The sequence below is a fragment of the Patella vulgata genome, chromosome 8, assembly GCF_932274485.2.
Source record: "Patella vulgata chromosome 8, xgPatVulg1.2, whole genome shotgun sequence".
Taxonomy (NCBI): Eukaryota; Metazoa; Mollusca; class Gastropoda; family Patellidae; genus Patella; species Patella vulgata.
Genome location: NC_065886.2, coordinates 33775800 through 33788208, shown reverse-complemented (window position 1 = coordinate 33788208; position 12409 = coordinate 33775800). Strand labels below are relative to the sequence as shown.

Below are 12409 nucleotides of genomic sequence, written 5' to 3'. Positions count from 1 at the left end.
GATGGACAATTAGGTGTCAATGAAATATATAATTGATTATTATCGGCATACAAATGAAAGCTGAGACCATATTTTCTGACAATATCAACTAATAGTGACATATAAAGGGTAAATAAAATCAGACCAAGAACAGAACCTTGAGGAAACCAAGAGGAGAAATCAGATTCAGACGACGATTTACAATTAACTAAAATACACTGTTTTCTACCCACAAAATAGCTTTCTTAAAGATTTAATGCAGAGCCACAAATACTGAATTTAAAATGAAGTCTACGTATAGAATAGAAGGGGATCCACTGTGTCGAAAGCAGCAGATAAATCTAATAGAATTAAAAATGTACATTTTCTATTATCAATTTCCATTAAGATATGATTTGAAACCCAGGTTAAAGCTGTTTCGGTACTGTTACATTGTTTATAAGCACTTTGAAATGGTTCATACAAATAGTTATCATCTAGATCAGTCGTTCTCAACCTTATTTTGCCAACGACACACCTTGAAACACATGAAGAAATAGCGGCACACCTGGCTAAATATATATAAAAATATCTGAATTTTGCAAAATAAAAACATGGTACATGTAAGTCAGACGTCATACAACCGTAGACAGAGACTAGTCATAGACACTTAGAATGACTCAAACTAAATAAAGAACAAACACAGATATGAACTTATCAGTGGATACTCAATGGCGGTCACATATTTTTTCACATTTTCTTAGTGTGCCGTTCAAAATTTCGCGGCACACTTAGGAAGATCTCGCGGCACACTGGTTGACAATCACTGATCTAGATGGACCTTTATCTGAGCAATACATTTCTCCAATATTTTAGAAATAAAACTTAAGTTAGAGACATTAGGATCCAGTGTAGACTTTTTAATTAAAGGGGTAACATAGGTTGAGAAGTCTTATTAATTCCAAAATATTGTGACAATTGACACCCATCCGAAAGATTAGAACATCAACATCATATAATACATAATTTATTTTCAGATTTCAAAGTCATCATCCCCTGTTTCACAAATTTCAACATTTTTATCATTCGACGCTGTGTTTTTACAAATCGATTCCTCAGACTTTATAACATTCTGTGCCAGACATTCCAACCAGACATCAACTGTTTCAGCCGGTGCTAATTCATCAAACTCAATGTCTTCAACGTTTTTCACATCATCACAGTTTGCTCCCAATTCAGATATTGTTGTTGTTGTTGAATCTTGAAAAACATTTTTCTCTAAATTGTTGTTATTGTTATTGCACGATTTAAATGTTTTTAGGTTATGAGATGATGACAGATGTTGTTTTGTTAAATCTTCGTATTTATTGAGTAATAATTGTAAATCAGCATTTGGAGAACACTTGTCATCAGATATTTTTAAATTTGTTTCTGAACTACATTCACCTTCGTATAAACCTACACCCGAATCATTTAAACTTTGTGATTTTTCTTCATTATTCGTTTCACTGGTGTCCCTGGGCAGATCACTCGGGAAATTATCTTGTCCTTGAACCGATTCGCTTTCAGACCTAGCATTGATTTTTATTGGAACTTTAGTTGTAGATGCAAGGTGTGTGATTGGTTTAGTGGAGGTGGAAGTGGAACCATCGCTACCGGCAACTGCTTCTGTTAATCTCTGTACTATGTTCTTTTTGCGGTGACCTTTCTTTGGCATTTTCTGAAATAAAACAGGTGCATATATTCAATCCTAATTTTTATTTAGTCAGAGGGGGGGGGGGAGAAAGGGAGATAGAGGAGAAACACACAGAGACATGAAAAAGATGGGGAAAAGGGGGAGAGAAAGAGAGAGGGGGTTGGAGAGGGGAAAGAGAGAGAAATGGGAGACAGAGAGGGATGATAAAGGGGAAAGATAGGCAAATGGGGGAGTGAAAAGGATAGATGAAGGGGGGAAAGAAAGGGAAATGGGGAACAGAGAGGGAGAGATAAAGGGGGAGATAAAGCAATGGGGGGGGGACGTTAATTTAATCGATTAACATTTGGTATATCTATATTTGAAGGATTCAGTGCACACAGGTTCGTTGGCCTAGAAAGTTCTTCGATATTTTTAGGCGTGGTTTCCCCTTGTCAGTGGTGCCTGAGGAAGGGCCTGACAAGGAAAGCTGTCTAGTCGTTTGAATGGTCCGAAAAACCGAGGTCCTGTGTACACATTGGCATGCACATAAAAGATCCCCTGGAAGTAGGAATTTAATATATTTTGCTGTCCTAGCAAAACTTCTCTCATAAGCCTGTCATCATTAGCCCAGTCGGAGCAAAACAGTAGGGTGTTAAACCCCATTTTATTTAATTTTATTTTATTATGACAGGCATACACCATGGAGTGAACGATGGGGAAAATGACTTTTCATCGAATTTCAACTGTCAAGGGTTCTTTTACGTGCAGTGTGGACATGGGACCATGTTTTTTTCATCATCCCATCCAAATGACTAGACACTGTTCCTTGCCAGTAGGAAACCAAAACACACCAAAAAATAAGTTTACCTTTGGAGGGGGTCTATTAGGATCATGTAGCTTCGAGTGATGTAATAGTTTTGCCTGAGAAAAAGAAAATATACATTTAAGCAAGAAATAAAAATCAAAACACTGTTTTCTGCGACTAACCCTTTTGGGTAGAGCTAAATTAAAGTTTGCAGTGGCCTGCTTGACCAATGAAATGAAATGGAGTTTAATGGGGCTAATAAACCTGGGCCTACATCATTCGGCCACCCAACGTCCCAGATTACAAGTGCTAACTGAAATGAAATGAGGTTTAACGTCTTACTGTTCTGCTCTGACTGGGCTAATGAAGACGGGTATACAATGTGCTATTATGGGAATTTTGCCTGGACAGCGGCACTTTCCTTGTCAGGCCTTCCGTCTTGCACCATGCCGGAAAATCCTGTTGCACTTTCTCGGCCAACACTGGGAGTGAACCCGCGACCTCCAGGCTAGCAAGCCAGTGTCTTACTCACTGAGCCATCGTGGCTCCTAGCTGCCAAATACTGCTGATAGGAGACCGTGGGGTTGTATGCACGCCATGTCAATCCCAAAATAGTTGACAAACATTAATTTCTTGCACTTTTATCTTTTTATAAAGCACTAATAATCAAATGTTGTATAACTCTGTTTAACATTCGCTTCGACTAAGGGTGATTTTGCCGGCAAATGTTTACTAAGAAATTTGTATGAATAGGGTAGAGAAGGGGGGAAAAAAAAACAACTGTGGTTTAACGTCTCACTTTTATGAAAAAAATGGGCGAATGATTACCAGGGCGCTCACTAATAGCCCACTGGCCAAAATCTTGTACATTATATATCTGATCATTTGTTTGTCTCACCTTGGGAGTCGCGGTGGATCGGTGAACAAGACATTGGCTCGCTATCCCTGAGGTCTTGTGTTTCATCACAGTGTTGGCCCAAAAACTCACTGAAATTTTCCGGTGTGGTTCCCCCTTTTCAGTGGTGCAGGACAGCGAAACTGGCAAGGGACAATATTTATAGACATTTGGATTTGACGAAAACAACAAACAGAGTTCCTGTATACACATTGGTGTGCACATAATAGAACCCTTGACAGTTGAAATTAGAAATAAGTGTAGGTCGTAGTGCCGCTGTCCAAGATAAATTTACCTCATAGCACATTGCATGGCATATGCCCATCTTTGAAAATGAAATGGGGTTTAACGTCCTACTGTTTTGCTCCGAACTAGGCTAATGAAGACGGGCATACGCCATACAGTGTGCTATGAGGAAAATTTTGCCCGGACAGTGACACTACGGCCTACTCTTATATCGAATTCCAACTGTCAAGGGATCTTTTATGTGCACGCCAATGTGTACACGGGACCTCGTTTTTTTGTCTCATCCGAATGACTAGACAGCTGTCCTTGTCAGGCCCTCCATCCTGCATCACTGACAAGGGGAAACCACGCCTTTTAGCCCAATCAATGTTGAAAAGTAGGTCATTAAAACCCATTTCAGGCCCTCCATCCTGCATTACTGACAAGGGGAAACCACGCCTTTTAGCCCAATCAATGTTGAAAAGTAGGTCATTAAACCCCATTTCATTTGTCTCACCTTATTAACGAACGTCTGACTACACCCATCATGATGACACGTCAGTCTCTGTTGATCGTGATACGATCTAATGTGGGCTTTTAAATTGCGTAGATCTAGATAAACTCGTTCACAACCGTCGCGATCACACGAGTATAACGGTTGCTCAGAACTGTGAATAAAACTGTGACGTTTTAACTGAATCTTCTTCTTATAACATTTATTACATTGTGGACACTCATATACTGAAAATATAGAAAACATAGATAAATGAGAAATAGTGACAATAGAGAAAATCGTGAAAATACTGAAATTATAGACAATATTGCAAAAATTAAAAGGTCAAATCAAAACGATACATGGAGTTTTATGGGGGTGTCAACACAATACTATGGTCATTTCTACAGTTACACATGAACTGCATGGCTTTATGGGAAATTTTGCCCCGGGAGCGATAGTTGTAGTTCTGTCTACACATCTTTGAATTTCAATTGTGAAGGGATCGATGTTCGAAACAAGCTGAGGTCCGGCGTCTGTAGGCCCTTTAAAATGGCAGTGGATCCCCTCTTTCACAAAGCCATGGGCCTGAATCTGCTCCTTATCAGACAGTCAGTCAAAGAAAAAATCATTCCTGTTCAGGACTCGGGAGGGCATGAATGGTGCCCAGTGGTAAGGTAATAAAATTTTAAGAAGTACTCATATAATTAAGGGGGGGGGGGCGCTGTGTCCGCGTGAAGTTAGCTTGTTATTCGATATTAGAATTTACATCACAATTCTGCATTTAGTAATGCTGCAAGAGATGGTCTAGAACTGATAAATGTGAGAAATATGACATGAATAATTTAATACTTATCTTCATTTCAAAGTTATTGTAGTGCAATTCAAAATTATGAAGATGAGTTTGTTTTCTATAGAGCATATGGTAGTATGTGAAATAATTTTTCTGTGGCCAATTTGGCTCTTTATTTGGTTTTTTTTAACCAAAGAAGAAATTTTGATAATAAAGTACAGAGGAATAATGATTTTATAGTTGAATTATCTGATGATTCTGACATTGTCTGAATTTTAAAATTTTTAATTCAATGTACATGTATAGCAACCTAATAGAAGTTAGTATTAACAAGAAACTCAAGAAAGTGGGACAACTTGATTAGAGAGAGAGGGAAATGGGGTTTAACGTTCACTCGACACAAACATACGTCCCTAATCCTTGTCACGTACAAGGTCAATGACAGACCTTATTATACAGCGTACACGTGCTAACCATTCGGCCATCCAAACCCAAAGTGTTCAGAGACAAAATAATAACTGTAGAATTTACTACAGAAAACACTATAAAAAAATCTATAGAATACTCTAGTATTTTCCTATAGAAATTTTAGCATAAATCTGTAGGAAAAATTATAGGATTTGCTTAACAGAAACTGTAGAATATTTGGGGTCGTTAATTTGTACAGGTCCCATAAATTCTGTAGAAGACTATAGCATTACATCCTATAGAAGATGGGATAGCCCCCCGCAACCCTCTAGAATGTTCTATAGAAAACTACACAGCTAATCTATAACAACTTTTGCTAAAGGCTTACTTCGACTGACAAATAAAGAAATAACGGAGCCCAAAACTTTCGCTAAATGTAACGGCAAGTTGACAACATGTTAAAGTGAACGAGGCTTCCAGCAACAGACTTTCTCTCTGTTAACGAGTCCTTATAAGTTAAAGGAGTATTGAACAACTGGATGATATATTAATATAGTTTACCCGAAGAATGGTATATCAATATAGTTTACCCGAAGGATAATATATTAATATAGTTTACCTGAAAGATGGTATATTACTATAGTCATCTCTAGAATTTTATATTAATATAGTTAGCCTCTAGAAAGGTATATTAATATAGCAAGCCTCTAGAAAGGTATATTAATATAATTAACCTCTAGGGTATGAATATAGTTAACATCTAGGATGATATATTAATATAGTTAACCTCTAGGATTATATATTAATATAGTGAGCCTCTATGATAATATTAATATAGTTAACCTCTAGGATTAAATATTAATGTAGTGAGCCTTTATGATAATATTAATATAGTGAGCCTCTATGATAATATTAATATAGTTAACCTCTGTGATAATATGAACATAGTTTACCTCTAGGATGGCATATTAATTTATGTTTACGAAGCTGAGTCCATGTTTCTACAGTTACATCACATCCCTCTTCTGTACATTTATAACCTAGAATAAACAAATACAAGCTGCGAAACATGGTTAGAAATATTATAATAATCTAAACAAATACAAGCTAACTTACTGTATTACATATAATTTTGTCATGTGTTATTCTATCATTAATAAACTTCTAAGCAACTTCTATTCCACATAATTGTATCATGTGTTATACCAAATACAAGCTGTTAATGAAAATGAAATGGGGGTTTAACATCCTACTGTTCTGCTCTGACTGGGCTAATGAAGATGGGCATACACCATACAGTGTGCTATGAGGGAAATTTTGCCTAACTCTTATATCGAATTTCAACTGTCAGGGAATCTTTTACGTGCACGCCAATTCGTAACATCCGAATGACTATATAGATGTCCTTCTCAGGCCCTCCATCCTGCATCACTGACTAGGGAAAAACCATGCCTGAAAATTATGATGAACTTTCTTGGTCAAAGCTGCTGCAGGTTAGAAACATTGAAAATCAGGTCAACCCAACAATTTAGGGCAACAAAGCAGCCCTAATGGAATAAGAAATGGAATGGGGGTTTATCGTCCTACTTTTCAGCATCAATGGGGCTAACAAAAACATGCCATACAGTATGTTATGAAGGAGCATTTGCCATTATATATAGACTCCTCCTCTGTCCTCTCTTGGTGTCATTTCTTAAAGAGAACCCCCTCCGAGCCATCCATACTATCTCAGTTCACCCCTGGTGTTATTCATTTAGAGACATCCATACTATCTCAGTCCACCACTGGTGTTATTCCTTTAGAGACCCCCCGCCCCACCTTTCGAGCCATCCATACTATCTCAGTCCACCCCTGGTGTTATTCCTGTAGACACCCACCCCCTTTGAGCCCTCCATACTATCTCAGTCTTACAATGCTGTAAAAAATATAAACAAACCTTCGTGTATTTTCGAGTGACGTTTTAACTGATGAGCTATTTTACATGAATAATCACAGCCTTCAAACGTACATCTAAAAGATAAAAGAATAAAGAGTTTATGGTAAGGGTAACAAGGTGTTATTGGCATTTGAAGCCCAAATATCAAATTTCTCAAGCCTTATTTATCATTTAATTAAGTAAACAAAATCAAAATACCAAAGCTAGTTAATGTCCCGACTTAAATTCAATCGTTAAAATTTCACAGACATCAGAATGGCGGCCGGTTTTTCGTATAGTGAGTAGCTTAAATCAATGAAATTTTAATTCCGCATAGTTTTGGACTGATATTCCTATTACAGACTTATATTTCGCAATATGGCAGGTTGTAAGTCATGCTTATTGCTTACTGGCGCATCAGGACTTTAAGTCGATACTAAAACCTAGATCTACATGACAAATAAAACTAAATAAATAAACAAATTCAAACGTCAGTTATGTTTTTTTTTTCTTTAATCGTATATCTGCAAAAAGTGAAGATTTTGTATAAATGTACATGTATAACCTCCAGGTTACCAAGTCACTGTCAATTCTAATGGGGTTCTACTCTGTTTCACATCTGTCATACACACAAAGACTATTAAAAATGTTCAATTTTAATAAAAGGAAGGAGAATAAATACTTCTCAAACATATTGAAATATTCTTAGTGTTTTCGTCTAAAGTTGTTGGATTAAAATGTCAGTCAACCTGCTTAGTGTTTGTTCACAAGCGGCAATAATTGCTGACAGGAAGTACAAGTTTCGTAGGGAATAGATCTATTATTAAAAATGAAAACTTACAGATAAGGGTTGGTGTTTTTATGTTGTAATTCATGGCGTGTTAGTTGATGTTCTTTAGCAAATTTTTTCTTACATCCATCCACAGTACATCTATACTATATGAATAAAAAAATGAATAAAATGAAATGGGGTTTAACACCCTACTTTTCTGCACTAACTGTGCTATGCAGGAAACATTGCTGATATTACTTCATTTCTTTTTCATCCCATTCCAATGAATAGAAGCTTTTTTAGATGTAAGGTTGCTCTGTCCGTCACCACAGACTCACCTCAGATTTCTGTCCCAATCAAAAGACTACGTAACACATTTATTGACAACCCAGTTAGTGATGCCCCTGACAAGTGGGTGAAAGATCCAAATTTTTTTCTTGGCCACCATTAAAGATTAGGAAACAATATCTTTGGAGGTTGAGAAATGTTTAACTTTTATACAAACCTTAAATTGTTTACCATGAACAGTTTTAATATGCCTCTTCAAGTTACACTCGTTAGAAAACGGTTTATTATCACAATCAGACAGAGAACATCTAGAAAACAAGCAAACAGTTTATTACAGTGTACATCTAGAAAATAAATAGTTTATTATAACAATCACCCAGAAAATAAATAGGTTGTATTGAACAATCAGAGAGAGAGAGAAATATTCAATAATTCGCTTGTAAGGTAAAAAAAAACAGAGAAAAACCCATGAGGTTAGGCAGACATCCCTAATCCTTGCTACGTACCACTGTGGGATCGAAACCACACCACTTGATTCAATGACATACCTTAGGATATAAAACACATGCTTTAGACCATTTGGCCAGCCAATCCCCCAATATTGATATGTTATATCATATGTGCAATACAGAACTCATATAGAGCTGTATATCTATTTAATACATTGCAGACATTACACCGAAAGTTGGAAGTATGGAATACCATACTTGTCAACACAACACTTCCGTCATTTTGAGATTTTCTACGTACACAAACTGTTGAACAGTAACTGGTGGTTTTTTAGGAGAATGCGAAAGTTGTTCATGACGTTTCAGATGTTGAGCTCTTGCGTAGGCTTTGTCACATCCGGGTTCTTCACATATAAACGGCTTCTGAAAGATAGAAACAACAAATAGGTATAAATTAATCAAAACCAGAACTCATTAAAGGCAAAGATAAATACTGTGCATGTTCGTCGGACAAATAGCAATTTGAGATAAGGATCTGTTGTACTCGGATCAATATCCACAGCATATTTTCTACTTTTTATGCACCAACCAGGCTAATAAAGACGAGGCTCGGCATACACCATGCAGATTGTGATGGGGGGATATTTGCCTAGTCCTAGACATGGCATATCTGCCTCTTCTTAACCCATGTAGTCTGCTATGAAGGGAAACTTGCCCAGACCATGGTAGTAAGGCTTACGCCTATTTGTAATTCCAATTGTCAACAAAAGGTTCTTTTTTTAGTGTGGTGTGCCAACGTCGGAGTCTAAAACACTTTTCCTCCAGTCTGCAGAGTATGTCTGATTTCCACGAGATCTCATGCGTGCAATGAAAATCCTTACTAAATTCCAGCATGCAACCTAACACTTCAAGCGTGAAGGAGATAAATCCACGAGTGATAAATTATGCTATTTCTGTCTGGCATGTAATTTAAAAAAAGTACCACTAAAATTCAAAATTATAGCGCAACTCGATCGGGTCAATTTGCCTTGCACACTGAGTTACTTCACTACTTACTATTGTGGTAGTTGTCTCCCTTGCATGTCGGGTATTATCGTTATTATCGAATGCAGATCGACAACTACCATATACGGGAATAAATGATTATAAAGTAAAGTCGCTGCGTGCGTGCAAGGTAAAAATATCGTGCCAAACTGGCGTGCAAATCTAAAGAAAATTTGAGTGCACCAATCTCTGAAAAAAATTACTCGCGTGTGCACCGGACATTCTCTGCAGACTCAGAGACTGGCTTTTCCTTATTTTGTAACTTGGGACACTGTTGTGAAAACATTACGATAATCAATGGCCGGCACTTACGTTCAATATTGTTTCAGGAATGTAAATTCAAATTAACTTTAAGATTGAAGGGACAGTTCAGGCCAAACTGACATTGATTGACTGAACTCTTGTCAATCAATCAACCAATGCTGAATGCATTATGCACGGACTGTGACAAGTGAACCTTGTCATAACTTAGTCTAAAATGGTATATTCTAAAGTGACAAGGTCGCTACCTCGCCAGTATGTGTCCTTAAATGTACCAAAAACCTTGATCTTCTTCCAAAGGTTTTATCGCACCCTGGAGTCGAACAAACAAACTTTGAATGTCCAACACGTGTAAGATCTTTCTCGTCGGAAGACATGTTGTTTGCCTACGGTTGACCAGTTATTATTTCCAAATGCCATTTTTATCAATTACCCCTAAGTAACACTAGAATTTCCAGTCAACAAACTCGGTCGATGGTTGGGCTAAAATTTGGGAATAGTTTGTTTGACTGAAATAAAAAACGCACTAACTCAAATATGATTACATCGTTTTTTGTCTATTTTGATTATTTTCCCCCAAGTTCAAATCTGACAGTTGAAGTCACAATTTTATTGAGATTTTCCTTCCAATAGCAATACCCTAAACAACGTGTTGACCTCTCTTTGCGAGTAAGGTCGTCATCTAGGGTTAAGGGTCAACGACTGACGTCATCAACTGAAAACAATGGCCGTACTAATATAAACAACTTGAATTAAGTCTGTGTCCGATGCATAAAACTGATGACAGCATAGTATCTAGTCGCTTCAGTATTTGACATTTTCATGTGGCCTCGCCCAGTCGATAAAATCAATCAGTTAGTTCAGTCGAATAATCCAGTCGAATAAACCAGTCGAAAAGTTCAGTCCAATACTTCAGTCGAATAAACAAGTCGCTCAATATTAAGCAGCGGTGGCAGCGGGCTAAGATAATATAGTAGCAAATCATGCTCGTAGCCATAGCTGAAGGAGCCGGGGGCATGGGGTAGGGACCGGGGGGCTTCCCAACTAATTTCAAGAAATGAAAAGAAATGAAATGGGGGTTCAACGTCCTTTTGTTCTGCTTAGAACTGGGCTAATGAAGACGGGCATACGCCATACACTGTGCGATGAGGGAAATTTTGCCCGGACAGCGGCACTACGGCTTACTCTTATATCGAATTCCATCTGTCAAAGGGATCTTTTACGTCCACTCCAATGTATACACGGGACCTCGGTTTTTCGTCCCATCCGAAAGACTAGACAGCTGTCCTTGTCCGCCTCGAAAAGAATAGAGTCCCTATATATGATATGAACGAAGAAAGGGGATGGGGTGGGGCGGGGGTGGGGGGGATAAGGTATTTGACATTTTCATGTGGCCTCGTCCAGTCGATAAAACCAGTCAGTTAGTTCAGTCGAATAATCCAGTCGAATAAACCAGTCGAATAATTCAGTCGAATAAACCAGTCGAATAGTTCAGTCGAATAATTCAGTCGAATAAACAAGTCGCTCAATATTAAGCAGCGGGCTAAGATAATATGGTAGCAAATCATGCTCGTAGACATAGCTGAAGGAGCCGGGGCATGGGGTAGGGACCGGGGGGCTTCCCAACTAGTTTCAAGAAATGAAAAGAAATGAAATGGGGGTTCAACGTCCTTCTGTTCTGCTTGGAACTGGGCTAATGAAGACGGGCATACGCCATACACTGTGCTATGATGGAAATTTTGCCCGGACAGCGGCACTACGGCCTACTCTTTTATCGAATTCCATCTGTCAAGGGATCTTTTACGTCCACTCCAATATATACACGGGACCTCGGTTTTTCGTCCCATCCGAACGACCAGACAGCTGTACTTGTCCGCCTCGAAAAGAATAGAGTCCCTATATATGATATGAACGTAGAAAGGGGATGGGGTGGGGCGGGGGATGAGGTATTTGACATTTTCATGTGGCCTCGTCCAGTCGATAAAACCAGTCAGTTAGTTCAGTCGAATAATCCAGTCGAATAAACCAGTCGAATAATTCAGTCGAAAAGTTCAGTCGAATAAACCAGTCGAATACTTCAGTCGAATAATTCAGTCGAATAAACAAGTCGCTCAATATTAAGCAGCGGGCTAAGATAATATGGTAGCAAATCATGCTCGTAGACATAGCTGAAGGAGCCGGGGCATGGGGTAGGGACCGGGGGGCTTCCCAACTAGTTTCAAGAAATGAAAAGAAATGAAATGGGGGTTCAACGTCCTTCTGTTCTGCTTGGAACTGGGCTAATGAAGACGGGCATACGCCATACACTGTGCTATGATGGAAATTTTGCCCGGACAGCGGCACTACGGCCTACTCTTTTATCGAATTCCATCTGTCAAGGGATCTTTTACGTCCACTCCAATATATACACGGGACCTCGGTTTTTCGT

The 12409-nt window shown here is 38.3% G+C and overlaps 1 protein-coding gene across 1 annotated transcript; it reads right to left on the bottom strand.

Annotated features, from left to right (window-relative positions):
* Positions 1–969: 969 nt before the first annotated feature.
* LOC126829975 (transcription factor IIIA) lies at positions 970–10400 on the bottom strand. The gene is made up of 9 exons (XM_050560171.2): positions 10230–10400; positions 8978–9099; positions 8445–8535; positions 8009–8103; positions 7189–7262; positions 6206–6292; positions 4076–4299; positions 2501–2554; positions 970–1678 (listed from the first exon to the last, which is right to left on the bottom strand). The coding sequence occupies exons 1-9, from the start codon at positions 10356–10358 to the stop codon at positions 992–994; spliced, it is 1563 nt and encodes a 520-aa protein (XP_050416128.2). The 5' UTR covers positions 10359–10400; the 3' UTR covers positions 970–991.
* Between the last annotated feature and the right edge of the window lie 2009 nt (positions 10401–12409).